General features: G+C 45.0%; 1 protein-coding gene across 1 annotated transcript; it reads left to right on the forward strand.

Moving 5' to 3' along the window:
- Positions 1 to 7514: 7514 nt before the first annotated feature.
- On the forward strand, positions 7515 to 9047 carry LOC135398398 (uncharacterized). The gene is made up of 3 exons (XM_064629808.1): positions 7515 to 7617; positions 8422 to 8590; positions 8789 to 9047. The coding sequence occupies exons 1-3, from the start codon at positions 7515 to 7517 to the stop codon at positions 8946 to 8948; spliced, it is 432 nt and encodes a 143-aa protein (XP_064485878.1). The 3' UTR covers positions 8949 to 9047.
- Positions 9048 to 21849: the final 12802 nt, after the last annotated feature.

Consider the following 21849-nt stretch of genomic DNA (forward strand, 5'->3'; position numbering starts at 1 on the left):
TATGCTGAAATTCACCCAAAATGCAACAACAAACAAATGTAGCATTGCTTTTATTGTGCCACACACAATGCATTTTTGCAGCGTATCATATAACATTTTCTTCGGACTTCGGCATAACGGGTGCACAAACTCAAAACCTGTCACGCTCAGCTTCTCACTTCTCCGCTCGAAACGAGAATTGCCGTGTTGCCGTTTTATTGCAACAAAAGCGAACGGGAAGTGAATCGGGTGATTCACTTCCCGTTCGCGTTTGTTGCAATAAAACGTAACTATAGCTAAAATAACAACACACAAACGCTTCACATAAGCATTTTGAAAATATGAAAGCAGGATCGTGGGAACCTTCGTTAGAGCTAAGGTTTCGGAATACAAGCATCATCTGCCTAGCAAGCTCACACACACACAATCCAAAGAACATTTACATTATTTGCTGCAGGATTCATTCTTGTTTGGCGGAAACGGAGACGGATTCTTCAAAAAGCAGAGAAGCACAACCACGAGCAACAATGTATGTACATACCGCTCCAAAGCAGTGGAGTGGATTGTGGTACATCGGATTTTCGCTTCGCGGCCGTGACTGCTCCCTTCACGACGGGTGATAGCTTTCGCCCCTAGCCTAATAAAGTGTGAGATAAGCCGGTAAGCGACGGCAACTGAGAATTTTTTGTGTACTCTTATGTAATAAACTTACCAACACACCTTGCAATCACGCAATCGGCTATATCGGGCACAGCGCCTCAGCGTTACGCATAGCTAACAGTGGCACTGGCACTATCGACGTCATCATAGTACAATGGTGACCACGCAAACTGGAATGAACACAAGGTTTCACTGGTTAAGTGCAAATGGGTCTTTAAGGAGAGAAGAATGGACTACGGAGGCCATCTCCAGTCAATTTGCGTACAAATCTCTCAGGGTTTGGCTGAAAAAAGGTGTCAGAACTATATCGGCGATTCTCAGAAAAGAGTGTGACGTGCATCCTCTTTCTCCCCAGCAAACCAGATACATCCAGCAAATGTCCGTAAGATATCCTGCCCGGGACATTTGGATATCCAGTGGAGTTTGCCACAGATCCGTTTTACATCCATGCGATATCCCAGCGACTAGCATTTCTGCCATGTTTGTAGATCCTCTGAAAGTCCCTGCGACGTCTGTCACGGTATCAAGGTGTCACGGTGTCAAGTATAAGGGAGATTACGAATATCGTACATATTTTGCTTTTAAAAATTTTGTGCATCACATATTTGGTGTTCGTAGAGTGCGTAGAGAACACTGCAACTGTGTACCAGCAAATAATAGTTGTGTGTTTTAACCCGTTTGATACTATTGTTCCCATTTGGGGAACAAAATATTACCTTAGCCTAACAGGATTCATCACAGTACAGCAATACTGTGGGACCTGCCAGCATAAGAGCCGAACCCCGCCCGCCTTACTTGGACCACTTGGGAAAACCCGCAGTAACCTCTATTTGCGAGCTGGATGGAACATATACTGAAATACAAATCGTTACACACACGTTCGTTAGGGGTAGCGTGGCGTAAACCATTTGTAACGGTGATGAGGATGTATCTTCGCAATTCCTGTGTTTCTGCATGAACTCACAGTATACCCAACAACATTTCCAACATCCCTTCCTATCAACTACTGTGTTTTTAATTCAGGTTACCGCCTCTATAAAGACAAACAAATCTTTCCTGGATCTCCCATAGATATCCCTAGGATATGCAGGCTGCCTGTCATGGGACATTCAAACATCCAGAGCGCGATATCCTTCCAACGTACCAGGGACATCTGTTGTCTACTGGAGTAAGCCCAACACGCATTGAAATTGTGCGATATCCCATAGATATCCTACAGATGTCGAGATATTCAGGACGTTCGCGACCTTGTAGGGATGTTCCAGGGATATTAATGGTTTGCTGGGTCGACCACAGGAAGGTCCAGTAGTATATATGTTCCAACACAGAATTCTCTCACCACTGTTGCGCATGTACCCAGGCATAACACTGTACATAATTCACTGTACATAATGCAAAATAAACAATTCTTATTCACCATTAAAGCAAACAGATATCCAAGGGATGTTTATAGGACGTTATGAATTTGGAACGCCTGCGACGTATATATGAGATCATATCATGGATGTCCCCTGGACGTGCGGACAACATTGCGATATTCGCGACGTTCGCGCCATATTCTGGACATCCATGGGATATTAGTGGTTTGCTGGAAACCAGATATGTCTCAGAAACGTCCACACGATATCCCACTTGGGATTTTCGGATATCCTAGGGACTAGACTGAATAGCCCGTTGACGTCTCTGGGACATACAGAGGACCCGTATTTCTTCCGTATTTGCTGATCCAGGGAAGGTTCTAGGAATGTGTCTCAGGGATATTTAGACATATAGATGACATATACAGGATGTATTATTATTATTGCATTTTGCTGCTTTTTTGCAATTTTTACTTATTCTAAGGAAAAAACTACTCTGCAACAGAGAACATCGTATCAAGGAACTCTTGCTTATTGAACACAAACCAAGTACACTGATGTCTGGTACGTGCACAGTAAAAAAACGCTATTTCTAATAGTACAAAATATTATATTACAACATAAATAGGCTGATAATTAAAAATATAGGGCGACACTGATAAGACGCGATGCTGCTGGCACATTCGATAAATAAAACACCAAAATCCTGAGATGAGTATTCTCGTATGACTAGTACTGCTGTCACAACAGCTGTAAGTGCACTTAATGTCTTCTCTCTGTGAATAATGACCAACATACATAAGCAACGACGAAGGCATACCTTGAGCTTGAGGGAACGATAACACACGAAGAAGTAGACAAGACGAGGCTCAAAGGGGACTCAAAGGTTCGTGTGTTATCGTTCCCTCAAGCTCAAGGTATGCCTTCGTCGAACCTTCACCAGCTCGCTTGCCTACTCACCCTTCCCACAGAACCAGTAACCGCCCCTGGACAGCCGACAAGGGTCCAAGCATCCGCAGCCTATAGTGAACATCACTTGAACGTCTCCTAGACGCGTTTGTTGGGATGCTCCAATGAGTATACAGCAGCGGATGTCCCACATATATCACTCTGTGGACACCGTGCGCACCCCATCCGCACTCTGTCCACAAAGAGCGGTTTGAGCACCCCTTTTCGCTTTTCACCTTCCGTCTCGTTCTTCTCTCCCGCTCTGTCGTCTGACTGCGTCGCCGCCAAAGGAGAAATCTGCGCAGAAGGCTTGTTTTTTTCGCAACGCGCAGAAGAGAGAGCCATAGCCCGTTGTGCGGATGATTTCAAACCCCGCTGGAGAGGCTGGAGAAACATGGCCGCATCTGTAATGGCTTGGAGTAATACGGTAATTTTCAACGCGAACAGCACCAGTACAGCTTGAATTTTGTGAAGAGTTAGGTGCACATGCCTTGTAGGTAACGGATTCTCCATCGGGGGCCACTATCTATGACCAGAATACAGGTAAACGGCCGTGGTGCCTTTGCTTGTTAGCGCTCGCGTTTTAGATTCCTTTGTTCTTCAAGTCGTTTTAGCCCACTGGCTAGTGAAAAAAAAATCCAATCAATCCTAGCTGAGCTTGTAATATAGGCATATCAGCACTTGTATGCTACTTTTATTTTGTGGTCCACTCACTGTGTTCTTGATATTCTTTCAGGCATAAACGGCTATACCGCTCAGCATCGGCCATTCATTGCTGTGTGCGTCTCAGCGTCTTCCAGATAGTGTTGGATGTTTTCTCTATGAGCAGTCTTGGAATTATTTACTGTCCTATGCGTTACAGGTAAGAATGCTAGGTAACCGGGAGGTATGGCCAAACGCTGGTATGCGTATGTGCCATAGGCAGAGACCGATGTTGCCTGTATTATGTCTCTCGTTGTTATCAGTGTGCCTCGGCGGGAGAACTTGGCCAGTGAGTTCCAGAGTCCGGAAGACACAGAAAGGAACAATTTAAAGAGACCGGTAGCCATTCATAAGGCGTGAAGGAGCGTGAGGATACAGTTGCGTCGATTCCATGCAAGATGCCACCTAATTATACGGCGAGTAACATGGATGTTTTTTTTCTTGTTTACATAACGTGGCGATATTGGGACCACGACCTGTATGAGCGGGAATGATCTGGATATGACACCTTGTCACGTCCTTTCATTATCTGTACTGCTTATGTGCCGGCAGGCATGTACGAATGCACATATAAATACTAGTCCACAATGAAATAAATTATTTTGGGTGCACACTTGCGTCCTTGTATTCATTTCATGATTAAAATTATGATATTTCCATAGGCGCGCGATACCTATGGGACTTGGATAGAGATCCTCCACAGGCCCCTCGAAGATCCGCATCGGCGGTCCTACGACGTCCATTTCGCATAATTTTCTCTTGATTAGCACGGTAGTACGGGTGTAGTTAAAACGTAGCCGGGAGCAAATGTGTACGTTCGTGAGACGTACTCAGCATCCACAACCCGACGTTCGCTGGATGCTGATGGGCGGTTAATGGTTCTGTGGGTTATTTCATACATAAGCAAATTGGCAGCCGGCATGGCTGATAATGTAACGTAATATGCTCCAACTTTTCATATGATTATAAAGCAATATGGCTGTGGGACCCAACAACGTGGCCGTCTGATTCTTCCAATTCAATTGCCTTATATATATATATATACATAGGGGAGAAAAGACACTATCTATATCCCTATCTATATACAACATCCTGGTCGTTCGAACCTCCATTTTGTAGCGTATATATATATATATATATATATATATATATGTATATATATGTAAGTGCTCAAACGTCGCCACGCAAGTACTGGACAGCTGTTTCGGCCTTCTTGGGCCTCATCAGCGGTACGCAGGCAGGCAACGTTTGAACGGATGGTGTGAGAAGGTCACGTTACACGTGATTCCTCCCGTCACTGTGAGCTACCTCACCACTGAAAGCCCAGTGCAAAACAAGTGTATATTAGGGAAAAAAATAGCCGTAGCTCTTTGGCTGCATGCATAGCATATGCTAGAAGGCCGAAACAGCTGTCCAGTACTGCCGTGGCGACGTTTGAGCACTTACAAACATAGGCTATGCGTGCAGCCAAAGAGCTACGGCTATTTTTTCCCTAATAAATATATATATAGTGTATATATACAAAGAGAGAAGTGAGCGTATGGCTTTACTGCGTATGGTACTCGCTGGCTTTGCACTGCGGCCTCCAGAGGTGTTCTTAACACCCTGGAACATTGATGTCTCTCAGAGACACACTGTTGGTTCCTACCCTAGAGCGTGTCACATCCCTACGCTGTCCCGATGAGAGCCAAGAAGCTCGAAACGGCCGTCCACAGCTGGGATGTGACACGCTTGAGTTATAAACACACACACACACACACACATATATATATATATATATATATATATATAATTGTTAACATAAATACACGAGAGGAATTCGCATGCAAGGGAGACACACTCACCCAGTCACACACGAAATGTAGAATCAACGCTGAAATAACATTGCAAATCTACAATACTACCGTAGAATCCGCGATAGCGTGCAACGTAGATTACGTAGAAAATCTCCGCTCAAAAACAGGCAGAATCAACATAATTTTGTAATGCTGTTTCTACATTGACATTTGTTTTTCTACGTTGATATGACATTTATCTATTGTTGTGAATTACTGTTTATTCTACTCGTACGTTGTCTTGTGTTACCTCTTCCTACTATGTTACGTTAAAAGTTCCACTTCTACTGCCGCAAAAGTGCAGGTATATCCCGAAACCTAAATGTGTCCAAATACAATACTACAAATGTGTAATAGCGGCTATTCAAGAAGCAAATGAGGGGTATGTCCTTTTATGTGCACGTTTATTAAAATCTAAAATCAATTAGTGAAACATGTAGAAAAAGATAATCACTGATGATGGTCATAATAATAATCACATGACTGGTACGCCTCTTCGGAACTGTCATCCCTCAAAGGTAACCAATAGCATAGTTTCTTCCATCTATTGGAATAGCAGCTCAAACACTGCCATAAATAGGCATAAAGAATAGACACTCTGCAACAAGTAGGAACAAATGCACAGCAGTGACTTACCAGTAGTATTATTGTATGTCCTATAGCCAAGAGTTCCTCTAATCCAAGGGAAGCCTATTCTAATGCAATTCTAAGCCAAAATCCAGTTCCAATCCAACACAAGCCAATTCTAAGCCATCTGATTGGTCGCCATTAGCTCCGCCCACTTCATGCCCATGCTAAGCCTACTGATCGTTGATTGGTTGACCGTAGCTCCGCTCCTTCACGCTAATTAGTTGGCTTGCCTCCGACCACTTCACGTTGATTGGCCCCTGCTAAGCCTACTGATCATTGAGTGGTTGACCGTAGCTCCGCCCCTTTATGCTAATTACTTGGCTGCGCCCACTTCGCGATGATTGGTGCATGCTGATCGCTGAGCACAGCTCCACCCTTTTATGCTAATTAACCGTTTCCACTAATTGGTCCATTCTAAGCCTACTGACAAAGCATAGTGGTGCTATGCGGTGAAGCTCAAGAATGTTTCTCTCACTGACGCTCCGACGCTTATTAAACAAAGCGATTGAGTAAACCCAAAGTGGTTGGTGCTATGCAGTGAAGCTTCGCACATACTCAATCTTAAAAAGATTTCAGACTTCCTTCAGAGCTCTCCCAGAACACTCTGTGCGTGCACCACAAGCATAGCCAGCGTATATTTCACGCGACACACCTGCGAGTTCCTTCTAAACAGAGCACTACTGAACAGTAAGAGGCACCAATATTAGAAATATAAATTTAGGATGACCACACAAAATGTGCAATGCTCGTCGCATTATGAACAAGTCCCCCCCCCATCTCAGGAAAAATGTTCTCACCTTAAGAGCATCACACTTACAAATATGATGCACATAGATTCACAAACTTGTCACGCGAGGGGTACAGCAGGACGGGGAAACACGAATTTCGGGCGCGTGGACAGCTCACGCGATTTTCCATGCCCGCGCAGTTTTTCACCTCACACACCGTAGCTACACACAGGCTCAACATGCGCCGATATTGACACATCAAAATATCGGGCACCCTCCAGGTTCACAAATCTACCCCCATGTCGTCAAAGAATAGCTCAACTTACCGTGGTGAATGCCAGCCGCACAGAAAACTATATAGCTGGAACACATGCGCGTAATATAGACCTCTTCCTTGTTTGTAAACAACGCGCCGCATTTGCGCATGCGCGGAGAGCAGACGACGGCTGGTTGGCAAAACGAGCCGTGTGCACGTGTGCATTACACGTGCGTTGCTCCGTCGGTTGTAATCGTTCGCAATGGCAACGTATTTTGACGGCCTCAGCGACGCTGAGAAAGATCGTTATCGGAAAAAACTGCACGTACATGGTGTTGTTTACGATGATCCGTACGTAATTCGGAAAGAAATGTAGCTGGAAGGTGATGACGCCGAGCAGCAGTGCCCAGCGGTGACCATGCCTGCCGTTGTGGTGTACCTATTGTTTTCCAGCAGCGAATTCACTCTGGATACAGTAAAAGCGTATAAGTCCATGGAAGCGTACAATTACTTCGAGTCAGGTTGGTGGCATTTTCTTTGAGTACATTAACGTTGTTTTGGCCATTAATGGTGTTAGCGGCCAACCTTTTCACGAAGTTGTGCTTGTCATAGGTCTTGTGAGGAGCTGTAGACTCTGGTTACCAGACAGGAAGGTCAGCTTCATCAGAGCAGAAGTAATGCCATCACAACGTGTCACCCAAAAGGGCCATGACGTGTGGGTCTGCATTGACTCTCTCACTGAGCAAGTGCTTACAGCTCACTGTCAATGCATGGCAGGGTAGGTGTGACAACGGTTCTGTTTCTCGATTTAGCTTGTAGACATCCTTAACTAATGCCTTATCCACACCTCTCAGCCTCAGTACTGTGTGCAGCCATGTAGCAGCAGTCCTTTTTGATGTTGAGTATGCCTCACAAAAGCGTGATGTTTCATGCACGTCGAAGCAATGCGTCTGGAACAAGGCGACGTCAAAAAAGGTACACATAACCTGGCATGTAGCATGCGTGGAAGTGGAGTAAGAGCAAGATAATTTCGCATCTACGTCGTCGGTAGATCATCGTAATCCCCACTGCCTTAATCCTGTTTGTATTGCATGAATTGTGGGAAGCTGTGCACATTCTAGGGAGAATGCTTGGCAAATGAGATTTTGCGTCATACATTTTATTGCTTACATGTGTGATCTGAGGAGGCCAAGGATGCATCACCCTTCATCATTAATTCCCAAGCTCTTTCTTTGCCCTGCTCCAATACAGGAAAATATGGTAGCTCTGGATGAATTGGACTTGAGCAAACCACGAAAAGCAAAAAGGCTAATACCACCATACACATTCGAAACCACCATACACGTTCGAACAATATTCAGCTACGGACAAAAATATCTTCGATGAGTTAAAAAGGATTGCCCCAGGTGCCGTTGTACTCCGAAGTATCCCAAAACTCGATCCAGAAGACACTGACTCTGGTTCAGAAGACGAGCAATGCTATACACTACTCAGGTATGTCAGTCATCCATATTCGCAACTGCAAAACCTTAGTGGACATGCTGAACTGCTAGGCCATATTCATGACAGTGTGCGCCCAGATATTCGTCACTCTTATGCCATGAAGTGAAGATGTAGCCCTGATACTCAGAACAGGCTTGGCTAACATTGGTGTCTAATCTATAGTTGCAAAAATGATGCTTTGCTTCAAAGGAGAGCCCAGAAGACCAGCAGCACGCGGGACACCTTCATGGATGACATGTTTGTGCCTCTCAAAGAAATTGAGAGGATACAGAAAGCTACGAGACAGCAAAGCAGAAGCCATGAAGTGAGGCCTCGACAACGAAAGCAATGCAAAGCACCACTATGCTAATTACACGAAAACATGTCACAGGAACTTCCGTCTGTACGATGCTGGCTTCGTGATTGACCCTGTGGTAGGATTGTTTTGCATCACTTTTCGTCTTAACTAGCGTTCTCAGAGCAAAGGGCAGTGCATGTCACTTCACAACTTATGCTAAAGTATGTTTGTTCACGTATTCGGAATTGCTGTTTTCTTGCCGTTAGGACCACTTCCTCGGCGCCTCATCTGATGGTGTCTGGGCATGTGATTGCCATGGTGTCGGCTTGCTGGAGATCAAATGTCCCTTCTCTCTGAGGTAGCCAAGTAGGACGACAGGTGAAGCAACATGTTTGACCCAGAATGGCAACGTAGACAAGAACCACCCTTACTACACACAGATTCAGACCAAGCTGCATGTGTGTCAAAAGGAAGTGTGTCATTTTGTTGTCTGGGTTCCTCATGAATTCTCTGTAACAATTGTACAGTATGATCGAGTATTTTTCAGCCGTGTCCTGAAAAAAATGAGGGCTTTCTGGAAGGAGCATGTCCTACCAAGGTTGCTGTAAATAAATTTTGACCATGGCTGGTGGAAGCATTGTTGCACAATTTGTTGTTGAGAGATATTTATTAACACGTGGCTATCAAGCACAACTTTACACAAGTGGTTTCTTCATGTTTACAATTGCTGAACAAATGATCAGAATGTATGTAGCATGCCTCAACAGTGTGACAGGAAGCCTGTTCCTGAGAATTCGAAACACCTTCATCCGTCCTATTGCCCGCTCCACATGTATCCTCACACTTGAAATTTCTTCTCTTCGCGCCTCTTCTGCTTCCCTACCTTCAAGCTGCCTCTTTCCTCTTGTGAACGGAGGTATTACTACCCGTGCACATTTCTTTGGTATTTCATTCTTAACGTGAAAGCCCCGGTCTGCTAGGACCACATCTCCAGGTTCCAGCTTGTCCAAGAATCCACTTGACTCAGTTACTTTCTTATCAGAAGCTCTTCCTGCACAGGCCTTTGAAATGAAGCTCACAGCACCTCTTGGGGTTATGCCCACAAGAAACTTGATCGTGTTGCTTCCTTTGTAGTTTGAGTAGCTTTGTGCTCGTGCTTTAAATGCCAAAGGACGCTCAACATGACACTCCGTGCAGTAAATAATGACCCTACAGTCCGGGTACTGCCGGCGCACATGGGTTGGCAGCCTATTTTGTACATCCTCCCTTGATGGCCACACAATAAACCCCTTCAGTTCATTCACAAGAGCTGGCAAGTACGAACACACGATGCGAGACACAGTACTCTCGGCTGTACCAAAACGAAATGCAAGGTCTCTGTTAAGAAGTGCCAGCCGTAACTTCATTAAGACGATACATACAGTATCATGGACACTCAGCCCACGTGGGAGGTAGATGTTCTTTCCACTGACCAAGCTTACAACAAAGTTGAAAAGCGCCATAGACTGCACACCAGTGTAGAATTCTACTCAAGTGTCGTTGAGGCTCGAGGCAGAGAACGTTGTTACCTCCTTCACTGAAATGGCAGTTCTGAGCACAGCATTGTCCCTCTCGAGATCCTTAATGGTGTTTTGTAGTTTGCTGATATTATTGTTGAGCTCCTGGAAGGTGGAGGCTGAAAGGAAGATGCTGTCAGAGAGCTGAAGACTATTCATAGTACACCGCCTACTTACTGCACATATGGCAGGGAACAGAATACGCCATGTCAGTTTCCACACATTGTTCGCATGTTGTCCTTTCATGATCATCAGCCATGTTACCTGGAACGGTATGAACTGTTACTGGGTTGGGGGCCCGCAATAACTTTCCAATTGAAAAATTGCCACATTGGTAACCATCAGTTTCTCAGTGCTATCATGAAAGAATGTATTTAAGAAAGATATGGACAGATAGCCACAGGGGAGATGTATGCTTGTGATCACGGGAAGGCTTACCCTCCGGCTGGACTTCCTCTACACAATCGTTGGCCACTTGTTCCTCAGAGTCCGCGGGCTCACCATCACTGTGTTGCTCCTCAGCGCGTATCCTTTTCTGAGCTCGCTGATATCGTTCAACGGCAGCGGCGGTCCTCGGCTTTGTGTACACAAAACGGACGGCACGGAGTCTGGGTGTTCTGGATCATCTGACGCCTTTCCTGTTTAAAACAAGAACAAGCTTACTGCCAGCACAAGGTAAATTAACCAGCTACGGATCGGTGCTAGCTTGACTTACCATGCACAAAGTGGAGGCCGCATATGCGGTCATAATCGGACGGCGTCCAATTCTTCCGCTTTACTGAGTTGATCCACAACAAACGTCTGTGTGCTTCCTTGGGAAACCTGTGAAAGCTCACAGGGTTGTCTTTCGTATAGCGCATTGCACACCCAACAGCTGCACAACTTTGAGGCATGTTTGCTTGCGCAAAGAGTCAAGCTCAGCGCGCGCGCTTTTTGCCAACAAGACCCAAACAACACTGACGGCAGCGCCGCCGCTTCGCGTGACGTCATGGACTGAAGCTGGTCTATACCCCTTCCTGTACGTGTCCCAACATGTTGGGGCCATCTCTTTTATATCAATGCTCGCTTGTTTCCGCATGGTTGTAGATCACGTTTTTCGAGTCATCGGGCTTGTGAGGATGAGCCGACTGCATGCCACAACATGTTCAAGTTCTTGTAACTTGTTCATGTTTTATATCAAAGCTTCCGCAGTTTGGGGTTGTAAATCATGTTTTCCGAGTCATCGAGGCCACTCGTATTAAAACGTATACCAAAAATAAGCTGTCCTGCCTGATCAGAAAACTCTATGCGAAGAAAAATATCCCTATGAGCCCACGTCAAAGCAAACCACCTCTTTTACATCATAGCCTGCTCATTTCCATATGCTGAAACAAGCTTTCTGTAACCAAAAACAAAGGGTTGCTTTTGCAGTTTGGTTTCGAAGAAGTTCCAAATGGGGTTATCCAAGTCCTAGTGTTGTAAATAAAGGACACCGTGTTTTTATGCCACAAACAACTTTTTCATCTTCTTTATTGATTTTAGCGACGAGATTATTGGAAAACAGGAAGAGAATGCTCTGCAGCCGCAAATCAGGAGTGAAAAATAGCTCATAAAGTTTGCACACACAGCCATGTCCATACTAATCTAAGGATTGTACAACGCTTCGGTGAAATAAACGTTTTTTGCATAAAAAATCTATCGATGATCACTGACTCAATGTGCGTAAACAACACAGATTTCGCGATGTTCATATAGAACAACGTCTACCTTCCTGGCTATCCAAGCTGTTTGGACAGTTTCATCAGCAGGTTGCGCATGGTGTTTCAAGCGGTATGGCATCAATGAAAGCTGCAACGAAACCCACAGAAAAAACGACCAAGTGCAACCAACTCGAGACCGAAAGCGCCGCGCTAAACTACCACGTGTTAGGACACTGATATGGCTGCTCGCTTGCGTCCTGCAGAAACAGGTCCTTGCTCTCCGGGTCGTGCGCACGGCGTGATATCCTAACAAATAGTCAAAGGGGTCGCTCCATTGCCGCCATTAGTTCGCGCGAACGTTGCGAACGTTTGTCACAAAAAGGCGTACACTAAATCATATTCAAATATTTTTTTTAGTATGGATACTGAATAAATACACGAATGTGTGCGCACACTTTATTAACTATTTTCGCTCCTGATTTGTGGTTGAAGAGCATTCTCTCCCTGTTTGCCAATAATTTTGTCGCTATTTTATACACGTTTTATATTTATACAACGTTTATATACAGCCCCGGTTGTGGGACGTAAGTATTTTTAGACCATGACGTAAACCAGCTAGCACGTGCGAGCGGGCGCATGTTCTACAATGCCGCAGTGAGTTAGCAATATGGCCTCATGCAAACAGTGGGGTGCGCCAAACGGTTTCGTAACCCCAGTGGAACTCCTCGTTAACGAAACTCCAAAAGCGTGGGGAGTACATGCCATTTTTTTCTCTTTTTGTTTACAGATAGCCTCCATCGTTCGAGAATGCAGGAACAAGCTACGAACAGGTGGCCAGCATACACACGGCTTGACGCTTGCAGAGGGGTTTAGCAGTTTTCTTCTTTTCATTGTGTTCGGAGACATGTTCGGTGATGCAGAACAGTTTTACTTTTTTTGGTATATGATACAAGAAATAGGTTGCGCGGTTGGGACATGCATGTTTGAGAGTGGACTCGTGGTATCCCGAGACGACGCGCGTGTATGCTGGCCGCCTGTTTTATATAGCTTGTTCCTGCATTCTCGAACGATGGAGGCTTTCTGTAAACAAAAAGATAAAAAAATCGCATGTACTCCCTAATGGTTTACGGGGAGTTCCACTGGGGTTACGAAACAGTCTGTCGCACCCCACTGTTTGCATGAGGCCATATTGCTAACCCACTGCGGCATGGTAGAACATGCGCCCGCTCGCACGTGCTAGCCGGTTTACGTCATGGTCTAAAAATACTTACGTCCCACAACCGGGGCTGTATATAAACGTTGTAAAATATGTATAACTCGTTCGAGATCTGCGCTTCAAGAAGCTACTTGTCTGAGATTCCTGAGCCGACTCCACAAGTATCCTTCGCGCAGAGAGCCGGGAAGGTGCTATTGTCCTCATCGTGAGGAAACCGAGCTAATATTTTCGATTCCAAAGAATGCAAAGCTTGACTTGCGCAAGATCGAAACGACGTACGGGAAGGCGGTATACTTAGGACTCCTGATGGAAAATGATACGTAAAGGTGCCCAATCGTTTCAAGCAGTTAGCAGATTTGGAATTAAGAAATGCGTCAGCTGTCGAATCTAACACTAGAGGAAGGAGTGATTCAAGGATGGTGAAAGACTCGCGTCCCCTGACATAATCAGCAGCAGGGTTGTGGAGTTGCCACTCCGGGGTTGGAATGATTCCGGAATCATTCAAGATTTAGCAGAGCCCGGAATGGAATTGGAATGGCATGGCAGAAACTCTCCTGGGAATGGAATGGGAACGGAATTAGAAATTTTTCGCAGGCGGAATGGAATTGGAATGTAATGGTCTGGGTGCTATACAGTCAAGGGCGATGGTTTGGCTTTAAGAAAAAATAAAACCGAGATTTTGGCTTCACTAGTGTGAGGCCCTAAACCCCGCATCACTTGAACCAGTTACTTTAGTGGAAAACTCCTGTAATGATGATGCCAATGAACAGGAGGAGAGGAGGAGGGCGAAATAACCTTGTCTTTGTGCTTTTTCTGTGCTGGGTAATGTCAATCTCCTCTATAGCACTGCTGGGCTAGCTAGTACGGTTACCGGTCCTAATTATTTTGTTGGTGGAATTAAAGGAATGAGGAATGGGGTTGCCAAGCTATTCCAGGAGTGGGAATTGACCATGCCTTTTCATTCCTCGGAATAGAATTGGAATGGAATGGGTGATCCCATTCCGCAACCCTGATCAGCAGTGATGAGCCACATCTTCAAAAGTGTGAAGGCTGCGAGCGATTACCCGTAAATAAATACGTGTATTTTCCAATTTAAAAATACAGTGTGTCGCGTGAGCGGATTAGTTGGTATGTAAACGCAGACTTGCAGCGCCTAAAAACTTTTTAAATGGACACGGAGAAAAGAGTGATTTTAGTGATACTTTAAGAGCTATTCCTACGCGGAGTACCTGTTAAATAAGACATTTTGAGATATAAGTTGGAATTGTTTGAGCGCTATGTGGAAGAGGAGAACCCGTCGACGAGACAATCAGCCGGATCCTCGTGATGCGTGACTATGCTAGAAAAAGAACCACACGACGTCGCCGATGGAAAGGAACGAGTTGTATCTACGTTAAAAGGCGTGCTTGCTAGAGTGTCGTAAATAAAGGACACCGTGTTTTTATGCCACAGACCACTTTTTCATCTTTATTTATTTTAGCGACGAAATTATTGGAAAACAGGGAGAGAATGCTCTTCAACCGCAAATCAGGAGCGAAAATAGTTAATAAAGTTTGCACACATATTCATGTGTTTACTCAGTGTCCATACTAAAAAAAATCTGTGAATATGATTTAGTGTACGCCTTTTTACGACAAACGTTCGCAACGTTCGCGCTAACTAAAGGCGCGAACTAATAACTCATTTGTTTGGACATGAACCAGCGCGCACGACCCAGAGAGCAAGTACCTGTTTCTGCGGAGGGAGGGGGGGGGGGGGGAGAGCAGCAACATCAGCGTCCTCACGCGTGGTAGTTTAGCGCGGCACCTTCGGTCGCGAGTGGGTTGCACTTGGTCGTTTTTTCTGTGGGTTTCGTTGCAGCTTTCATTGATGCCATACCGCTTGAAACACCATGCACAACCCGCTGATGTAACTGGCCCGGAATGACGCTGTGTAATCTTCGCTGCAACCAACAGCTTGGATAGCCAGGAAGATAGACGAAACTTTTGTAGTAGAAACTTTTGGGCATCAAAATCATTGCCATTGCCATCACCATCAAAACCATTACCATTGGGCATCAAATCTATTTTTGATGCAAAAAACGTTTATTTTACCGAAGCCCCATCACCACCACCACCACCACCACCACCGAAGCGTTGTATAATCCTTAGATTAGTATGGACATGGATGTGTGTGCGAACTTTGTATGCTATTTTTCACTCCTGATTTGCGGTTGAAGAGCATTCTCTTCCTGTTTTCCAATAATCTCGTCGCTAAAATCAATAAAGAAGACGAAAACGTTGTTTGTGGCGTAAAAACACGCTGTCCTTTATTTACAACACTAGAACTTGGATAACCCCATTTGGAACTTCTTGGAAACCAACACACACACACACACAAACATTGGATGGTGATGGGGTGGGCGATTCACCGCCGCTGAGGCGGTACACTGCCCTATTTCGCGTTGGGAGAGGACGGAGGGATGATGATGGGGGCTTTCAAAGAGCCGTCGCCAGACCGGTGGAGCACAAGTACTCCGCCAGAAGACGATGGCCCTGCGTCTGGTGGGCAGCGTTCGACCACGGACCGAGGATCTTCGCTAGGTTGAACGGCCGCTTGTCAATGCGTTGCATAGAGACTTCCATTAGTGCACGCTCGTGGTGGTATTGCCCACAAGCCAGGATGACGTGGCTGAGGTCATTAGCGAACACTGAATATGTGTGCGAAATATCTTGGTCCAACTGTTCGTAGTTTTTTAGAAAACATTTTTTTTAGTTCCCACGCCCGCCCGTCAGACGTCGGTGCGCACGGGCGCACCGACGTCACTGCTCTCGGTTTATCTGTCTTTGGCTTGGCATGGACTCTTGGCTTGGCCGCTTGGCTTCTTTCGTTTCGTCCTCTGTGCATCGTACATAAGCGAACAGCTGTTATGTTATTGCTAAGCCGGAAACAAAGCATGTGAATATTTTTTTTTGTACAGCTTTGTACGTTTGGAAAGTGCACTTCCTTGTTCTGACCTTGCCTTTTATGGGCTGGAGCAGTATGATACGTGATATGCCACGGCGTAGTTGTCGAGAATGCGACGGTGCTACGCTGTTAGAACAATTCATCGGAGCATTCAAGTGTTGCCTATCGGTACGAAATCGTCTGATGAAAATCTGAGATGGCCGACACACAAATTTTGAACTTGGCACGGCAAGTTCAAAGGCATATCAAGGCAAAAAACAAGAGCGAAAAGGTAAGTCGAGGTTCAGATATAAAAATAGCAAGCTTCATGAATCGATTGTGCAGCTGTCCTACAGCACTTACTCTGATATAACCACGATTAACGACACAACAGTATTCATAATCTAGCTTGTGAATTACCACAGGTGCACGCTGAAGGCGGAAATGAAGCAGGATTTGGCTTGCATCTGGTTCATGATGAAATTGCTGACACGTTAGTTGCAGTCTAGCTGCCACCAACAGGTATGACAATGTGATGTTATAATTTGAGTAGTCACCTAGTCACCTATATCTTCCGCTTTTCATGGGCGCTCTCATGCAGACAACTTGACACCACTCTTAAATCTGCCATCAACGTTACAACCTGTGCTTTCAGGGTGGAAAACAAAGGTCGCCATTCCGATTAGCTGCTATCTCCCAGTTCAAGCACTTTTACTGTCTGGACACTGGTTCACTGTCTGATATAAAAGGTATGTTACATTAGTTCAGTTAATTTGTCTTTTGTACATTTTTGTTACTGTTACCTGGATTACTGTTGAACATACAATCCTTTCTGACACGCAGAAGCTGATGTCGTCTCTGACAACGTTTTAGAATTTTCACTGTCATCAACGTCCATTGAGGAAGGTGGCTTTACTATCTGTGAGTGTTTGATTGAAGAATAACCCAGAATTCATGTTAACATTGTCTACTCTTATTAATTCACTGTCTCTGTTCGAAGAGCTAAGAAAAATGGGAACTATTTATTTGTCACAACTTCACACTGGATAGTGGTACTGGATTGGCATGTAAGCTAAAATACCTGAACTCTACAATACTTGTGTTGAACTTGGTGCATTACTGTTTGCAATGCCACATTCTTTACATTTTTAGTGGGTCAACTGCACAAATACTGTGTGCATACTGCATACATGCTGTTCAATAGGCAAAAATACCTGAGCAGTGCTGTGTAGTCTCTTTATCCAAAGTCCATAATCTTACTGCAAACTCACAGTGCATAGAACAGCAATGTGCTGGTATCCTGCGATAGAGATTCACGACAGAAAGAAGACTGTTGAGAGCATCTAAATTTTAATGAGACGAGACTTTCGTGCACAAGGCTGCTCTTGTTAATGTCTAACGTGAAGTTACAAAATCCCAGAATATATAAAACATGTTGTAAGGTAGAGAGCGAGGGTTGGTACAGACATAAAAATAAATATACAAACATATATAATAAAATAAAAAGGGGGTACAACTCTATCAGTTTCTAGCCGGCAAGGGATGAGTTGACAAGACACTGTAGCACTGTTTCCCTGAATGTGTCGCCCGTAAATGCCTTTTGTACTAAATACTTATCTGGCCGCCGTGGTCATTCATGTATTATGCTACACAACTCATCCCTTGTCTGTTTGAAACTGATGGCATCATACCCTCTTTTATTTTATTATACTATGTTTGTATTTTTATTTGTATATTTCTACCAACCCTCGCTCTACTTACTCTCTACCTTACAACATTACGTATATAATGGCAAAAGGGCAAGGGTGCAGGCCAGCTGGTACACGGTGAAAAAAATTTGGAACCCGAGAAAAGGACAGAGGAGGGACGACACGACACGTTCTCGACGTTCTCGGGTTCCAAATTTTTTTCACCATGTCTTATATATTCTGGAATTTTGTAACTTGATGTTAGACGTGAAGAAGTACAGCCTTCTCTGCGAAAGTCTTCTTTCTGTTGTGCACAATCATTATAAAGTAAACATGACTATCCATTTCTTGTCAATAAAGCCTTTTTCTTTTTTTTTTCTGCAGTGGTGAGCAACCGTAGGGACACATGCAAGAAAGGGATGTCTTTGGGATGACAAACCCTCATCACCTCAAAAGGATACAGTGGTTGATGAATGGTTCATGTTCTCAAGCACATGGAAACTTCAACAAATAATTCATGAAAAAGCCAGTCAGTGCTAGCAGCAGCAATTGAAGGTGGACCGTCCTGCTATCAGTCAGGGATGTTATATTTCAGGCACTCATTGACTTTTGGTGAATTACTTGTTGACTTTGTCCCAAGGTGGAGCTCGCCAGAGCGCATTTGCCTATCTGTTAATGTTGCGGCGTGTGTTGTGTTTTCCTCTTTGTGTGTTCCAGACTCAGAACGGTTACCGTATTTTCACGCGTATTAGCCGCGGCTTATGCGCGAATTTTTTTTTTCGCGGACGCTCTGCGGCTTATCCGCGGTGCGGCTTATCTGATGACTATTTTTTCCTGGTATTTTCCCAATACCCTGGATAAAACGAAAGGCCCGGCAGTGCGTCATGTTTTTCGGAACAAGACCGCCCTGCGAGTGCACGAACAATACCGAACAGGGGCGGGTCCACATTTGAGTGGACTGACCTTCCGAATACATTCCCCCACGCAGCTTTAAGAAAAGGGGGTGACAGTGAATCATGTCTCATGGAACACCACTAACCCGTCAATCCACGAAAAACACGCAACAAGGGCACAATCCGATCTTAGTAGAACACTAGAACTGACCTCCTTTGTTATACATCATGCCGACACCGGAATGTGGACCACAGGGTTTATGGCCTTCCTTTCGGTCTCCTTTGTCGGCAGACCCGCGGGAAGGGTTCAATCCACCTGACATCTGGATAAAACGTGGTCAGCTAAGCGTCAGTTCTCAGTTGACTAGAGCAGCAGCATTCGTGGACACCGGCACGGCAGTTAGAGGTGAGGCATGGCTCCAACGAGGAGGCACAGCTACGACAGCGGCTTCAAACTAAAAGTCGTCGACTTTGCGGACCAGTACGGGAACAGGGCAGCTGGCAGGGAGTACGGCGTCGACGAGCGTTGCGTCAGAAACTGGAGGAAGATGGTATCGACACTGAAGGGAGTTCCAAAAACAAAGAAAGCCCAGCGCCATGGACTTCCTAGTTGGCCAGCGTTGGAAAAAGTCTTAGTGACATGGATCCACACGGCACGAGAGAATTTTCGCGCTATCTCAACGGTTGCAATTCGCCTCAAGGCAAAGCAGCTCGCCGACGAAATGGGCATCAGTGATTTCATTGGAGGACCATCGTGGTGCTCAAGGTTTATGGAACGAAACCACCTCAGCGTTCGCGCACGGACAACAGTGGGCCAGACACTTCCTCACGAGTGGGAAGAAAAGGTGAGAAACTTCCGAAAGTACGTAGAAACTGCCTCTGTGGACGCTTCGATTGTGGCCAACCTCGACGAAGTGGCGCTCACCTTCGACATGCCTATGGGACGGACAGTTGATGAAAGAGGAAAGAAAACAATTCATATTTCTACAAACAATGCAGAAAAGTCTTCGTTTACGCTTGTACTGTGCTGCACGGCGACGGGAGGAAAAGTTCCGCCCATGATCATTTTCAAGCGCAAGACTATCCCGAAAGAAGAATTTCCAAAGGGTGTGATCGTACGTGCCAACGAAAAAGGATGGATGAATGAGGAAATGATGAATGTGTGGATTGAAGAATGCTGGAACAGACGTGGCATTTTCAATCCGAAGAGCGTGCTTATAATGGACTCTATGCGGGCACATTTGTGTGATACCGTAAAGGACTCTTTGCGGAAAGTACGAACGGACATTTGCATAATTCCTGGCGGACTAACAAAAGTGCTGCAACCGCTCGACGTTGGAGTTAACAAGATCTTTAAGGACCACAGTCGCAAGGAGTGGGAAACATGGATGCAGTGTGGCGAAAGAACATTCACGGCAAGCGGTCGAAGCCGCCGTGCTACGTACGCCCAAGTGGCCCAGTGGGTGGACTCATCCTGGAGGAGCATCTCGGCGGAAGTTATTAATACAGCTTTCAGAAAATGTCTTAGTGAGCCGCTCTGTAATATTTCTGATGCTAGCCTCTCATCTGTCGAATAAATGATACCCGTTTTCACAGCGATAAAGTCTCCATTGATTTTGTATGTGCATCACTGGTTTAGCGCACAAAGCAGTCGCGTCGTATTACCCGCGGCTTATCTGCAAAAACATTTTCAAAATGTATCTAAAAACGAGTCCTGCGGCTTATCTGCGGTGCGGCTAATACGCGTGAAAATACGGTACTTTGGATCAGGTCAGGTACGTTTCATTTAGACATGGCAAACAGAAAGTAGTGTTTCTCAACACAACTTAGCAGTGACCTTCATGCATTACTGCTGCGGCCATTATGCGTGAATGGAAAGCTGCACATTATGTTCACTCTACTTTTATCGTGTGCTATGTAATCTTGTTCAAGTTCTGTCAAACGAGCGTGTAATGCTATCATATAGTTCAGTACTTCCTTTAAGTGGGATGAATGGCAGTGCATGAATGCAGGAAGGAAACTGTCATGTTATGGCAAGTGTTTATGTATTGCACATTTCACTAATTTTATTTCTTAGCTTTCGCTGGCGTATGGTGTCAAGCCATGTTATATTAATTTGGAACATGTTCATTTTAGTAGCTAGAGCAGCTGTTACACAGTGAGAACATAGCTCATGTGTGTTTGTCTTTTCCACCGCTGCCCTTGGTTTTCCTCCCTGATTCTACACATGTCAGGGATAGGTTTCAGGACCGGTAGTTCCAGCCAAGTGAGAACTGCTTTTCAGGGGATCATCACGCTGGCAGATGAAACATATGGTTTAAATTATTTGCAGGACAGGAATTGCGTAGCTTCACACAAATACTACTACTACGACGTAAGAGTGGTTTCAAATCTAGCTTTCTTGTGTTCTTGAAAAGGGGTAGTTTGTATCTGAGAGCCATAGTGAAACACAGGCAGCCAAGGACTGACTTTGGATGCCCTCGAGAAACTTGGCAACACATTACAGGGACCCTGGAGGCTGCCTAAATTTCCAGAACACAGAGATCAAGGCTGCGTTTAAACAACAAGTGGTTAGAGAAATCCAAGACAGTTGCATGTGTAAGCAGTCCGCGGTTGGATTTGCTTCTGTCCGAGATACGTTATCTCAAAGGGGACGCACGGGCACACTCAGAATCATACTAGGGTTGCCTGTGAAATAGAATGAGGAGATGGGGAAGATATATAACCCCTTTTTCTTGTCTGTTATTCTGTTGGTTAAATTGTCATTTGTTTAGCAACATATATGTGTATATTCCAGGGTCTGCTAATAAATATATCAGTTGAAAGCTAGCAGTCGCATTGTAGCTGTCTCGTCCGGTCCTTGGCTGCTTGTGTTTCACTATGGCCACGTTTGCTATTGCAAAAAAAGAAAAAAAAAAGCATAGAAAACCACGAAAACAGCAACCTGGAAAGCTCCCTGTTCTAGTGCTCACATGGAGGCAATGCAATGAGGTAACATGTTTCATTCATGAACTGT

The sequence above is a fragment of the Ornithodoros turicata genome, chromosome 6 (assembly GCF_037126465.1).
Source record: "Ornithodoros turicata isolate Travis chromosome 6, ASM3712646v1, whole genome shotgun sequence".
Taxonomy (NCBI): Eukaryota; Metazoa; Arthropoda; class Arachnida; order Ixodida; family Argasidae; genus Ornithodoros; species Ornithodoros turicata.